The 15616-nt window shown below is 42.6% G+C and overlaps 1 protein-coding gene across 1 annotated transcript in view; it reads left to right on the top strand.

Moving 5' to 3' along the window:
• Positions 1-13928, top strand: part of slc23a1 (solute carrier family 23 member 1) — a 132160-nt gene extending 118232 nt beyond the window's left edge. Inside the window, exons 14-17 of the mRNA XM_070877661.1 lie at positions 1186-1315; positions 2608-2751; positions 7257-7352; positions 13681-13928. Coding sequence (XP_070733762.1) covers positions 1186-1315; positions 2608-2751; positions 7257-7352; positions 13681-13928 — 618 coding nt within the window. The remainder of the gene's footprint in view (positions 1-1185; positions 1316-2607; positions 2752-7256; positions 7353-13680) is intronic.
• Positions 13929-15616: the final 1688 nt, after the last annotated feature.

Here is a 15616-nt window from a genome sequence, read left to right as displayed (position 1 = left end):
TTGATGTAGAGAAATACGGCAGCCAATTTGCATACAGTAAAGTCTCACAAAGAAAGAAAAGTGACCAATAACTCTGAAAGTGGCACTTCTGATACCGCAGCCCTACTCAGCACTCCACTGATGTGTCAGTTTAGATTAGCTCAAGACTCTGGAGTAGGGCTTGAACCCATGACCCATGAGGGTGCTACCTGAGCTAAAGCTGCTATCTCTGTAATTGATGTAAATCATGTGCGTCTTGCTTTATCATTCAAGCTATGAACTTAGAAAGCACGTTAGCTGCTATATTGAAGCTATCTGATTTTCTTCTGGGATATGTATTTTATAAGTCCCACATGGTATTCACCTTTCCTGGTTTGATAGCTGTCTTTTACGAACGTCTAGCTAAAGGCTGGTGCACACTTATTTCATTACACTATACTTGGTATACATTGGCTAACTTATACGACTGCATCAACTATTGGTTACACTAAATTCACTTTTTTATTTTACTTCTGTCTACTTTATCCAAACTTCTACATTTTTCACATCATCAAACATTCTAAAAATAAAGAACTTTATATTTAAGTACCTCAACTTATGATTGAAGGCTTGCTTCACCTTGTCTCAACAATTTTTCTTCTTTGATTAGAATATCAACTAACACTGCACAAAACAAGCCTGTAAGCTTTACTTGTCTGCCTTTGTAAGTTTTTCACAATTACACTTGACCAAAGTTAAGATCCATTCTAAAGTTGTTACTTGTGCACATTCATTTATCCACACAAGCATAGACAAACAAAGGTTTCTTGTCTGATGTGAATGTTCTGCTTAACACTGTCTCTACCATTGGGCATGCTCTATTAACAACATTTTATTGTGAAACTACTCCATATTATTAGATTTACCAGAGTTTTTCCTACAAGATTACAGACACAACTGAAATATTATCTCTTTAACAGCACAAAACCATTTTTCAATTCAACATTTCATTCCAATAAATTTCTTAACTACATGCAAATAATGTTTTCATAAAAGACTTAGACCCAATTACAGAAATGGTTAATGTTACAAATTGAGGCTTCAGTGCCTTACTCCAGTTGATAGATTTTGGAGGAACTACAGGCATTCTTGCAGTCAAATTTTATAAACCAATGGTATCAGTCTGTTTTTTTAACTCTTCTAAATCGGTTTGTTCCGCTTCCCGAGGTTGGTAGCAGGCGCGTGGTCCAGTATGGAGCGGTTATTACATTGGTCTTGGGGACAGTCGGGAAGTTCACTGCACTCTTTGCCTCACTCCCAGATCCCATTCTTGGAGGCATGTTTTGCACTTTATTTGGTAAGTTGAAGTATCCCAACATATAACTTAATAAAATTACATAGTCTATTTATATGAACTGTATTTTTAAGAAAGATCATCCATTTTTCAGAACCACATTTACTGCCGAGTCTGAAATTCTGTAGTCAGAGCGGCTCATGAATTTTATAGTGATTTTGATATTGGGAGATATTGACATGGTGAAATGTCATACAGGTTGTAGCAAATGCAAGCACTGAAATTACATATAAATTTTGTGAAAAGTGTAAAGCCATACTGATGAGGTCTGCTTATTCATTGATGTGCTATTATGTGGATGTGTAATATGTGACGCACAAATTGGTTAAAATACCGTAGCGATCTATGTATACTTTAACTCCCAATATATGTCCTTCAACCTCTCAAGTGACAGTTAGCTGTTCTGGTTTAAATAAATAAAGGGGGTGAATCTCCTCGTCTGCTGTAGCTTTGGTGAAAGAGCTGTTTTTTCCAGGATTTCCCTGGCTCGGCTGTTGAAGTTATGACAGACAATTGGAAGAATCCCCATGGAAGTTGCCCATTAAATGTCAAAAGAAACCTCCTTGTATCATTCGATTTATGGTAAATGCAGCTAAAGATTGGCAGCTTCTTGGCTCTTTGTAACATCTTTTGTGGTAATGGCAGTACTGAGTGGTTGAGTGAATGAATGCCTTGACATTCATTATTTTAAAAAAAAGACTTGCATTTATATAGCATCTTTCACGACCACTAGATGTCTCAAAGCACTTTACAGCCAATGAAGTACATTTTGGAGTGTAGTCACTGTTGTAGTGTAGGAAACGCGGAAGCCAACTTGCGCACAGCATGCTCCCACAAACAGCAACGTGATAATGACCAGATAATCTGTTTTTGTTATGTTGATTGAGGAATAAATATTGGCCAGGACACTAGGGATAACTCCTGTGCTCTTCGTTGAAATAGTGCCATGGGATCTTTTGCGTCCACTTGAGAGAGCAGATAGGGCCTCGGTTTAATATCTCATCCGAAAGACCTCCGAAAATGCAGCACTCCCTCAGCACTGCACTGGAATGTCAGCCTAGATTTTTGTGCTTAAGTCCCTGGAGTGGGACTTGAACCCACAACCTTCTGACTCAGAAACAAGGGTGCTACCAACTATTCTATACATTTTTTTTACAAAATTGACTTGGTGGATGGGGCTTTGTTTATTGACACATTTAACATTTATAATTGTGCTATGAATTTCAGATAATCTTGTTTGGAATTGTTGGTATGAACATTTTGATTTGTAATTTATGTGGCCGGTTGTTTTGCAGGAATGATCACGGCTGTTGGACTTTCCAACCTTCAGTTTGTAGACATGAATTCTTCCCGCAATCTCTTTGTTTTGGGATTCTCCATGTTTTTTGGCTTAGCACTACCAAGTTATTTGGATGTAAACCCTGGTGTTATTAATACAGGTAAGTCAGCTAACAAAAAATCATTAGGTTCTACTAAAATTTTAATTGTAGGAGAGATGATCGAAAGTACTGTCCTAATAAATAAAGGAATATGGTTCCTATGGCCAATAAAACAAGTTGTATCATATCATAGGCAGTCCCTCGAATCGAGGATGACTTGCTTTCATGCCAAAAAGGGATGAGTTCACATGTGTTTCAATGAAGGACCTAATATTCCAGGTCCTAAACTACATCTTGAAGGATGGAAGATGCCTGTGCATGGATTTTTTTAACGTGTGATGGCCGTTGCACACCAGCCACCACATGGGCTTGGCAGAGCTAGGTTTTGGTCCAGTGGCAAGGATTACCCAAGACGACTGGAGACCAGCTCTGCTGCACAGACCTAGTGCACGCACACATCGCAGTGTGGGCTGGCCCGTGCTGCCCCTGGGCCCTCGCCTCTTCTGGGCCTGAACTCACCTCTCCTGGGCTCCGATCACATCGCTCTGCAATCTCTCGTCGCTCCTTTGCCCCAACCTCGCCGCTCCTGCTGTGCCAGCGCACACTCCAATCAGCGACCTGGATTTGGGTGATGTCAAATCCAGTCACCCTCTTCACAGCTGTTGCCCTCCTGCAGCAGCACGCGCTGTAACTTGTAGTGGCATGCCTCCATGCTCGTTTACACCAGAGGCAGGTCAGGGCCTTAAAAGAGCGTGGAGGCAGTGGACCCGGCATTCGGCACGGCCCTGACCTGCGAAGAAAACAAGTTGTACACTCCAAGAACTCGCCTGCTCTTCAAAAGCTGCCACAAGACCTTTTACCTTCACCCGAGATTGCAGATGGGATTTTGGCTTGATGCATTATCTGAAATATGTCACCTCTGGTAATGCAGTACTCCCTTGGTACTGCACTGAAGTTAAAGTTGACTGGTTACTCAGGCGATATCTAGCACTTCAGTATTGACAAATTTCTTTGAGCTCTGGTAGTTTTAAGAGGGTTTTTTTAAAGACCAGAAAGTAAGTCAAGACAGCTGAAAATTGCAGGGGAGAAGCAACCTATGCCCTGACTGTTAGAATCAATGGGCTATCCTTTTTACATTGGAGTAAGATTCCCCAACATGCTCTTTTTTTCTTTGCTTGTAACAATATGTGAACTGAAATTGTATTGATTGTAGCAAGTGAATGTAACACAATTATTTAAAAATTATAACAAACAGGCCATTCAGCCCAACAAGTCAATATTAGTGTTTATCTTTCACATAAGCAATAGTCGTGCTCCCATGTACCCACTTTGTTCCCATGAAAGGAACTTTTAACTTCGGGGATGTATAACGGGCGATATTGGATTGGTCACCCGCTCTGCTATACATCCTACTCCATTTTCCTTTTCATTGAAGTCAATCATCAGAGACCATGGGCCCAAGTTTCCACATGATTTGCGCCTGATTTTTAGGAGCAACTGGTGGAGAACGGACTATCTTAGAAATCGCAATTCTCCACATTTTTTTTTCTGCAGTTCTAGTCAGGTAGAACAGTTCCACTTTGGAACAGAATTTTTTCTTCAAAAGGGGGCGTGTCCGGCCACTGACGCCTGATTTGAAAGTTTCCACAGTGAAAACGTACTCCAAAATAAAGTAGAATGGAGCAAGTGAAGATTTTTGTAGAACTGAAAAAACCTGTTCTACACATTTAAAAAATCAGGCGCAGGTTACAAATTAGGCGTCCAGAACGAGGTGGGGAGGGGGAAGGGAAGTCATTAAATTCTATAATAAATCCTTATTTATACTTATACAAATATTATACAAATAAATCCAACCTGAATAAACATTTATAAGCAAAGAAAAGATTAAATAAACCATCTTCCTACCTGTGTGAAAGTGCTTCAGGCAGGCCTTTCAGGACCGAAGGCTGAACGGGCCGGCCCGAGACTTCGGGCAGGGCCCGTCCCCAGCACCAGATTTACAGGTAGGTTGGGTTGGGGAGGGGAGGTTCGGGTCGGGGGGGTGGGAGAGAGAGAGAGAGAGAGAGAGAGAGAGAGCGGATCCAGTCCGGGAGCGGGAGTCGGGTCGGGTCGGGGGGCGGGAGCACGGGGCGGGGAGCGGGAACAGGAGCGCGGGTCGGGTCGGGTCCAGTCGGGGAGGCGGGGAGCGGGAACAGGAGCGCGGGTCCAGTCGGGGAGGCGGGGAGCGGGAACAGGAGCGCGGGTCGGGTCTGGTCCAGCCGGGGAGGCGGGGAGCGGGAACAGGAGCGCGTGTCGGGTCGGGTCCAGTCGGGGGGGCGGGGAGCAGGAACAGGAGCGCGGGTCGGGTCCAGTCGGGGGGGCGGGGAGCGGGAACAGGAGCACGGGTCGGGTCCAGTCGGGGAGGCGGGGAGCGGGAACAGGAGCGCGGGTTGGGTCAAGTCCAGTGGGGGGGGGGGGGGGGCGGAGCGGGAACAGGAGCGCGGGTCGGGTCGAGTCCAGTCGGGGGGGGGAGCGGGTGTCGGGTCTGGTCCGGAGGCAGGGGGGCGCGGGGAGCGGGTGTCAGGTCTGGTCCGGAGGCGGGCGGCGGGGGGGGGAGCGGGTGTCTGGTCTGGTCGGGGGGGGGGGCAGCAGGAGCTGGCCGTGGGAGGAGCCTTATTCACGCAGCCCCAGTGAGGCCATTTGGCCAGGACTAGGGGCTGCGTGCTTCGGGCCCCTCCCACACAGTTCGGCGCCTGGAGCTACTGCACTTGCGTGCCCACTGTAGCGCGCATGTGCAGAAGTCCCGGCACTGTTTTCAGCGCAGGGACCTGGCTCCGCCCCCCTACAGCTCCTGCTGCGCTGCGCCGAGGGCCAGAGGACCTGCAGGGAGGTGGAGAATACAGAGGATTTTTTTAGGCGCACTTTGTGGCGTGAAAAACGGGCGTCCAGGTCGGGACTGCGCCATTCTAGGCGCGTGTGGAAACTTGGGCCCCATGAGTGAGCACTTGAACAGGTATCATCAAAGACTGTCCATATGGATCGCGAAGAGTAGATCATGACTAACTGATCTATTGAAATTTTTGGAGGAGATCAATAGCATGGTGGATAGGAGAGGTCCAAAATGCATTTCCACGCGAGAGATTATTAGCAAAAGTGAGAGTGCATGGAATTGTATTCCCTTGAGTTTAGAAGGTTGAGGGGTGGGCTAATCTAGTTATTAAATATAATTTAAAGGATTTGATCGGGAATTCAGATCAAGGGAGCACAATCTTAAAATTAGAGCTAGGCCATTTAGAAGTGACATCAGGAAGCACACACTTGGAAATTTGGATTTCTTCCCCACCACCCCCCCCACCCACCCCACCTTAAAAAAAAAGGTTTCAAGACCAAGGTTGTTGGGTAAGGGTATTGAGGGATATGGAAGAAGGGCAAGTAAATGAAGTTGAGGTACAGATCAGCCATGATCTAACTAAATGGCAGAACAGGCTTGAGGGTCCTCCTATTGCCTTCAGAGAAATTAAAGATGCACATGCTTAAGATATAGATATCTCGTCAAGATCATAAGGGAGTGTTATTGTTAAACTCCTGGCTCCTGCAGATACAGGGCAGTGAGGAACCTTGCTTTGTTAAGATAAAAGAAAGCAGGCAAGCAGATTGTTTAGGGGAGAAAATGACGCCACAATTAGAGTCAATATAACAGCTGTGCTGAACACCCTTGCGTGTCTAAATTATAATTTATAATTGAGTCTCTGGAGTCCAGCTGCCTACAAACATGGATGTCTGATGCCAAATAGAGTAATTCTCTTCAAACAGGCATTTAAAAAAAAATCAAGGACCCTATAGGACCTAATGTTGTCATTCTTGGGAGCTAGGTAAGGTTCACGGACCGAGGCATCAGAAGAGGACATCTGCAAGTCCTCCGGGTGGTAAAATTGGAGTGGGAGGGAAATAATGAAAGTAAATACATTCACAGGAGAATAAATTGAAAAAGTATGTTACAAAGGTCCTGGAAATGAAACCTTATCTAAGTTTTGATTTTTCTCTAATCCTGATGTTAAAATTCTAAATTTTCCAATATTCTCAGAGACGTTTAGAATTATCAAAAGCCTTGCATCATGTAGTTCTCCTCTATCAATCATTTTTATTTATTTTATGAAATATACTTGTTGGAAAAAATTTTATCATTTAACATGATGTCGTTTTCTAAAGCTTTATGGCTTTTTACTCCATAATAATTTCACAGCCCAGAGCTATGGTAATGACCTGCATGAAGATGAAAATAACTAACTGAAGTTAATTAGATTTTAATAGCATTGTGTAAGATGCTCTGCAATGCAAAACAAATATGACTTGGCTGCTCTAGATCCCGACTAACAAAGCATTTATTTTCTTGGGAGGTTAATTTTGAACCTCAAATTAATCACGCAGTTTGTCTCTGGGTGCTCATCCATCAAAAAAACATCACTCTAAGTTCCTGGTATAGCATGCATCCATTATATTCAGTGAGCCCTTTTCTCTTGTCCCTGTGCTTTGCTCCATTTTAGTGCATTATCATTACTTGAGTTGTCAACTTTCTTCTCTTGCAGGCAGCCTAGATATTGATCAGATTTTGACTGTGTTGTTGACAACAGAAATGTTTGTTGGTGGTTGCCTTGCTTTCATCTTGGATAATACAATTCCAGGTACAGTTCTTTTCACATTTAACTGAAAGCTATTTAACATTTCAAATATATTTGCATGAAACAAAGCTGCTGCTTTCCTCTGTTCAATCCCTACAGTTTGAATCACCTGGTACTGCATGCTTTTTCTTTGACCCAGAAGCACAACCAGGTATAAAGTGGTGTGGGTGGGGAAACATCAGGGACAATTCCAAGATTTGAAGGTGGAGTTTCGGGGGGGAAGAGAGGAAAGGGGATATGTGTACCTCTTCTTTCCAAAGTACAGTAATTGCTTTTGAGTCAAGTTTTACATGTCTCTTCAGTTTGACTTGGCCAGCACATCTATAAATGCACAGCTCAGGGGTGGCCTCACTCAATCCCTCCACATCCGAATTATTTTTCCACTAACTCTCCAACGTTGTATATATTTTAAGAATATCAATTGCAGGGTGTGCTGCAAGCCAGTAATTCCAATTCTGGATTTACCTGTCATTCAGTTAACCACTTCAGCTTTGTTCTTCAAATCTGATCCCTCTGCTCCCTATTATTTTTTTTAATAATCAAGATTTGAGATTAGAAGGAAAAAGTATTCCCTCAGAGAAATGGGTATGTGAAGCAGGCATTCGCCTAAAAGAGTTAAGGGTATGTTATTTTTTTTAAATAAAAAAGCAATAAATATAAGGGAATGTGATTGAGTAATAAGGGAATAGTACTGAAGATAAATGCAAGAAGTATAGATGGAAATAAATGCTGTATCAAACATGCAGGTTCCTAATGCAGGCAGCCATTAAAAGATTGTACCTTAAAAGTTAACTGGTCAAGGATGAATAATGTAGGTTGTAAGTTTAAAGTCTGCTTTATTTTGACTTTGTTGGAGAGAGGGTAAGCGAGAACGAGATACACTTGACGAAGCTCATCTAAATGCCTGATCGGTTCTGCAGTGTTTATCATAAAATCGTCTGTGGAAAGAATGCATGCGATAATTTAATGGTTGTTTTTTTTTTTATCAGACAGTCATAGAATTTACAACACAAAGAAGCCATTTGGCACAGTGAGCCTGTGCTGGCTGTTTGATTTGATCTATTTACTCTAATCCCATTGCTTTACCCTTTCTCCATATCCTTTCACTCCTCCTTGACCTGTCCATCACTAAGGCAGCCTATTTCAACCTGTGTAAAATTGTCTGCCTCTACCCCTATCTTTGTGTTTCCACTGTTTAAACGTTTATCTTTTTTTTTTGTCAGCTCGATAAGTAATTTATTCCAGTGCCCTCCTTTTTAGTTTTCCTACATCCACCCTTCACAAACTTCATTTTGGCCAAAACACAGTTGCTTATATTTTGTTTTGCACAAAGTTCCAGTTGACCATCGATTGTTGCTCAAATTCCTCATTCTTGTCTTCAAATCTATCCATAGTCTTACCTTACCCTACCTCTGCAACCTCCTCCAATTGTGCTCCCCCTGACTTCTCTCTGCCCTTTGCTTCTGTGACTCTGACTTTGTGGGCATTTTCCTCCACTCCCTTCAGGAAGCATCGATGGCAGTTTTCATCACCATGGTCCTACTCTCTCGAGCTTGTTTCTACACCCCTTCACCTCCCTTTTCTCTCCTTTTTAAAAGCCTTCTCAAAGCCATCTTTTCAGCCAGACGTTTGATTACCCCTCCTAAATACATAGAATCCACAGCACAAGAACCAGCCTTTTGGCTCAATAGATCTATGCCAACATGTATAGTCCACTCCAATTACTACTTCTCCCTCATGCATGTATTGAACCTCTCCTTAAATGCATCAATGCTATCTGCTTTAACCTACTCCATGTGGCATGGAGTTCCACATTATCCCCACTCTCTGTCAAGAAATCCCTCCTAAATTCTTTATTTGATCTGTTAATGGCTATTTTATATTAATGCTCCCTTGTTGTGGACTCTCTCACCAATGGAAACTGTTCATAATTTTAAAGACCTCAAAATTATTTCCTCTTAGTCTCTTTTCCAAAGTAAGGAAACCAGCCTGCTTAATCTTTCCTGATGGTTGCATTCTCTCAACTTTGGAAACAACTTTGTAAATCTTTTGGGCCCGAAATTGGTGGACATACCACCGCATAAAATCGCGAAATTGACCGAAAAATACCAACGTACCGCCCACATACCACCCGGTGGGAAATGTATCAGTGACATACCGCCGGGCGGTATACATACAGTCCGCCCATACTGAGCATCCTACAGACCGCTCAAAAGTCCAACATTGGAAGCATACCGCCAACATACCACCGGAGCTGCACACTGTCTGAAAAAAGGTGATTTTATGCCGATCGTATGTCGGCGATATGTAAACTACAATGTTCCTCCCCCCCACAACGATCTATTTCTTCATCCCCCACCCCAGAGATCTAATCCTCCCCAGAGAGATCTAATCCCCCTGCAGAGATCTCTTCCCCCACCCCTCCCAGAGATCTAATCCCTCCACCAATCTCATCCTGCGCCCCCCCGCCGAGCCCGAGAGATCTAATTCCCCCCAGCGATCTATTTCTCTCCCCCTTGGAGAGATCTAATCCTCCAGAGATCTAATCTCCTCCAGCTATCTATTTCTCTCTCCCACCACCCACCCCCGGCCCCGAGATATAGTCGCCCCTCCCCAGAGAAATCTAATCCCCCCCCCCAGTGATCTAGTGCCCCCCTAGAGATCTAATCCTCCCCCCCAGAGATCTATTTCATCCCCCGCAGAAAAACACAAAAATAAATAAATAGCAATGTAAGTATTATAAATAAATCAAAAACATTGCACAAAACAATTAAAAATCTAAACGTACCTCGAGACACTTAACTGCGACCAGATATCGGCAGTCTCTGGCCTCCGGACAGTTCTTCCTGGGGGGGGGCGGGGGGGGGGGGGCGGGGTGGACGGGGACGGAAGTCGATGGAAGAACGCACATGCGTAGAACTTGGGACCCGAAGAGTCCCGAGTCCCAGACAACTCACCCTGCACCGCCAGAGCAGACTGTCCGTCGCACTCCGCTGATGCACCGCTCAGGATCCCTGGACCAATTTTGCCAGCGCTCTGCCCCAGCGATACCCAGTGGTATGAAATGACATACCACCGGCATACTGTCGAGAAATGGGTGGATGACCAATTTCGCCACCTTTGTTTTCTCCAATGCTTCAATATCCTTTTTGTCGTATGGAGACCAGAACTGTGACCTCACTACTTTGTTTACACTTTTTATGGTCTTATCAAATTGCACTGCTTTTTTTGGGGATTTTTGTTATCTGTATTCACATATCACATTGCTTCTCATTCCCCATTTAGCTTCTTGCCTTCCAAGGAATAAGTGGCCTCTTTATTCTTTTTACCAAAATGAACCTCCTCTCAATTGGCAAATGAAATTACATATAGCAATTTATCTGTCCACTCTGCAAGCCTGTTATATGTCTTCCTGTATTTTGGTGCAGTCCTCTACCTTATTGGCTATATCTGAACATTTCATCATACCTCCAATTTCTACATCAAAATCATTTTATGTATATGGTGAACAATAGTGGCCTCAGCATGGCTTCCTGCAGGATAACATTCCTAACTTTCTGCCAGTCTGGTAAACTTCCCCTAAGTCCTATCTCAGTTTTCTGCTTGATCATTGGAGAAACATAGAAACAAAAAAAATAGGTGCAGGAGTAGGCCACTCGGCCCTTGGAGCCTGCACCACCATTCAATGAGTTCATGGCTGATCATTCACCTCGGTACCCTTTTCCTGCTTTCTCTCCATACCCCTTGATCCCTTTAGCCGTAAGGGCCATATCTAACTCCCTCTTGCATATATCCAATGAACTGGCATCAACAACTCTCTGCGGTAGGGAATGCCACAGGTTAACAACTCTCTGAGTGAAGAAGTTTCTCCTCATCTCAGTCCTAAAAGGCCTTATCCTTAGACTATGTCCCCTGGTACTGGACTTCATCAACATTGGGAACATTCTCCTGCATCTAACCTGTCCAGTCCCGTCAGAATTTTATATGTTTCTATGAGATCCCCTCTCATCCTTCTAAACTCCAGTGAATACAGGCCCAGTCGATCCAGTCTCTCCTCATATGTCAGTCCTGCCATCCCAAGAATCAGTCTGGTGAACCTTTGCTGCACTCCCTCAATAGCAAGAACGTCCTTCCTCAGCTTAGGAGACCAAAACTGAACACAATATTCAAGGTAAGGCCTCACCAAGGCCCTGTACAACTTGTAGTAAGACCTCCCTGCTCCTATACTCAAATCCCCTAGCTACAAAGTCAACATACCATTTGCCTTCTTCACCGCCTGCTGTACCTGCATGCCAACTTTCAATGACTGATGTACCATGACACCCAGGTCTCGTTGCACCTCCCCTTTTCCTAATCTGCCACCATTCAGATAATATTCTGCCTTTGTGTTTTTGCCACCAAAGTGGATAACCTCACATTTATCCACATTATACTGCATCTGCCATGCATTTGCCCACTTACCTAACCTGTCCAAGTCACCCTGCAGCCTCTTAGCATCCTCCTCACAGCTCACACCGCCACCCAGCTTAATGCCATCTGCAAACTTGGAGATATTACACTCAATTCCTTCATCTAAATCACTAATGTATATTGTAAATAGCTGGGGTCCCAGCACTGAGCCCTGCAGCACCCCACTAATCACTGCCTGCCATTCTGAAAAGGACCCGTTTATCCCGACTCTCTGCTTCCTGTCTGCCAACTAGTTCTCTATCCACGTCAGTACATTACCCCCAATACCATGTGCTTTAATTTTGCACACCAATCTCTTGTGTGAGACCTTGTCAAAAGCCTTTTGAAAGTCCAAATACACCACATCCACTGGTTCTCTCTTGTCCACTCTACCAGTTGCATCCTCAAAAAATTCTAGAAGATTTGTCAAGCATGATTTCCCTTTCATAAATCCATGCTGACTTGGACTGATCCTTTCACTGCTTTCCAAATGCGCTGCTATTTCATCTTTAATAATTGATTCCAACATTTTCCCCACTACTGATGTCAGGCTAACCGGTCTATAATTACCCATTTTCTCTCTCCCTCCCTTTTTAAAAAGTGGTGTTACATTAGCTACCCTCCAGTCCATAGGAACTGATCCAGAGTCAATAGACTGTTGGAAAATGATCACCAATGCATCCACTATTTCTAGGGCCACTTCCTTAAGTGCTCTGGGATGTAGACTATCAGGTCCCGGGGATTTATTGGCCTTCAATCCCATCAATTTTCCGAACACAATTTCCCACCTAATAAGGATTTCCTTCAGTTCCTCCTTCTCACTGGACCCTCAGTTCCCTAGTATTTCCGGAAGGTTATTTGTGTCTTCCTTCGTGAAGACAGAACCAAAGTATTTGTTTAACAAGTCCGCCATTTCTTTGTTCCCCATTATAAATTTACCTGAATCTGACTGCAACGGTTCTACGTTTGTCTTCACTAATCTTTTTCTCTTCACATATTTATAGAAGCTTTTGCAGTCAGTTTTTATGTTCCCAGCAAGCTTCCTCTCATACTCTATTTCCCCCCTCCTAATTAAACCCTTTGTCCTCGTCTGCTGAATTCTAAAATTCTCCCAGTTCTCAGGTTTGCTGCTTTTTCTGGCCAATTTATATGCCTCTTCCTTGGATTTAACACTATCCTTAATTTCCCTTGTTAGCCACAGTTGAGCCACCTTCCCCATTTTATTTTTTACTTCAGACAGGGATGTACAGTTGTTGAAGTTCTTCCATGTGATCTATAAATGTTTGCCATTGCTTATCCACCGTCAACCCTCCAAGTATCACTTGCCAGTCTATTCTAGCCAATTCATGTCTCATTCCATCGAAGTTACTTTTCCTTAAGTTCAGGACCCTAGTCTCTGAATTAACTGTGTCATCTCCATCTTAATAAAGAATTCTACCATATTATGGTCACTCTTCCCCAAGAGGCCTCGCACAACAAGATTTCTAATTAGTCCCTTCTCATTACACATCACCCAGTCTAGGATGGCCAGCCCTCTGGTTGGTTCCTCGACATATTTGTCTAGAAAACTACCCCTAATACACTTCAGGAAATCCTCCTCCACCGCATTGCTACCAGTTTGGTTCGCCCAATCAATATGTAGATTAAAGTCACCCATGATAACTGCTGTACCTTTATTGTATGCATCCCTAATTTCTTGTTCGAAGAGAGGGAATCCTGTTTGTGGAAAAATGGTAACCTATTTCTCCCTACATGGCACAGTGTCTCTTTCCATTTCTGTTTGTGAAACATCTTGGGATATTTTTATTAAAAGCACGATGTAAATTTTATATGTAATGCATTTCTAATATTTTGTGAAACAAATTTAAATCTTTTAAACTAGGTACACTGGAGGAACGTGGACTTGTGCAATGGAAAGAAGGGGCACTTGCAAATAGTGACACTTGCAAAGATTTAAAAGCATATGACTTTCCAATAGGAATGAACCTACTGAAGAAAGTTCAATGTTTCCAGTACATGCCTATTTGTCCAGTTTTTAAAGGGTTTTATTCACGGAAGAAGCACATTAATGACTTGGCTATACATGCAAAACAAAATGGTGACCATGTTATTGTGAGCACCAACATGTAATGAGTTTTGTCTTGAAGTGTGAAACAAACCACGTTTTAATATGCTGCTCCAGCACTGTATCATCACTGTGGATCCTACAGCAGTGCCATCAGCAAAACAGTTTTAGCATGACTTACACAAAGTGCTTTTTCACTCTTCAATGAATATGTTGAGCGAGGACTCTTATCAATTGTATACAATTTTAATTGTTTTAACTAAAAAAAATATATGTACACAAGTTCATGTTAATCCCTTCTGTTGTAGTGTCAACAGGATAGTGGTTTATTTAGAATATAGATCGATTTTTGAGCCTTCAGGCCATTTTTCTCACTGTGCTACATAGAAGAGCAACTGCACATCCGTAAAGGTAGACTTGGCGGGGGGTGGGAACAATCATTCACACTAAGCACTCTTTGCATGCTAGATTATTTTTCTGCATTTTTATATATAGTCCGGGATAATAGTAGTTAGAAAGACAAAACACTAGAAGATTGGCATGTATACGTTACAGCTGATTACATTTTCAGCATCTCCCCTATGTGAGAAGATATTTTAGAAAGTAATGTAAAAAAAAATGTTGTACAAATCTGTAACGACAACAACTTCATGCAGCAGTAATGTTTTAACAATGGCCAGCCGAATTCAATTGAATTAAGCTGAATATCAGATCTACTTCAGTGATTTTTTTTTTTTAATGAAGTATGTTGATTACATGTACTGAAACTATTTAAAATAAGCAATAAATGTTAAGAAATGCCCCATATTTGTTGGCACTTAAGTTGCATAAGTTTCACCTGTACATGCTACACATTTGAAGAAAATGTTCTCCTCTCGAATAATGTCACCTGAAGAATTTGTGTCAGTGGCAGTCAGTCAAACAATTGCCGAAACCATCAGTTGTTCATTAAAAGCATTTTTAATGCCTGATTACATAATATTGATGATTTTAATTTTTTTTTAATTGACCTTTCAGGATTATCCACCTTTTGCCCTTCAGTATATTCATATACTGACATTTTGTGTAAATGTGTCCTGAATTGTCCCACTTTGCATGAAAACCCTGAGTTCCATACTTGCCTTATTGCACTAGAGAGCAAAGTTGTATGAACTTTGTTCGCACTGGTGCAGTGCAGTTGCTGCATTGCATCATTCCACCATAAATACACAACGCCAGTAATTTGATAATGCACGTAATTTGAGGTATGCCCACCTCATAGGTTAGGGGAATGTTGCCTCTGGTATTTCACAATTTTTTTTTTGCTGCTGGATGTGAGGTTGGCATCACTTCTCGTTTTGTAACTATCTTTTTATGCTACATCACCATGACTACATCACCACCAAAAATGCAAGCACCTCAGCAAGATTGGTATTTTCAGCACTAAAGCAAGTGTAGGAAGTATTTTTTGTATTCCCGTTTAGTCTTCCATTTTTATTAACACCACTCCCCTGCAGAACATTTAGGTTTGGAATACTTACACAGTCTATATAACCTGAGTGGTGTATGGGAGGCCAAAAACAAACAGATTAAAAAACTTCAAGACCGGTATCTTGCCATTTATTCGACCACTGAAATGGAAGGTATCAACTTGGCCCATCAAAAACATTTGACTTCTTTATGTGTCTTGTTCTATGGCAAGATGATGAAGGAATACAGACAACGGAGCAATAATGATTGGAAACAACACCTGGAATGTGACCTAAAATGTAAT

This window comes from Pristiophorus japonicus, chromosome 4 (assembly GCF_044704955.1).
Source record: "Pristiophorus japonicus isolate sPriJap1 chromosome 4, sPriJap1.hap1, whole genome shotgun sequence".
Taxonomy (NCBI): Eukaryota; Metazoa; Chordata; class Chondrichthyes; family Pristiophoridae; genus Pristiophorus; species Pristiophorus japonicus.
Note: the sequence above shows the minus strand (reverse complement) of the source record. Positions and strands in the feature narration are given on the sequence as shown.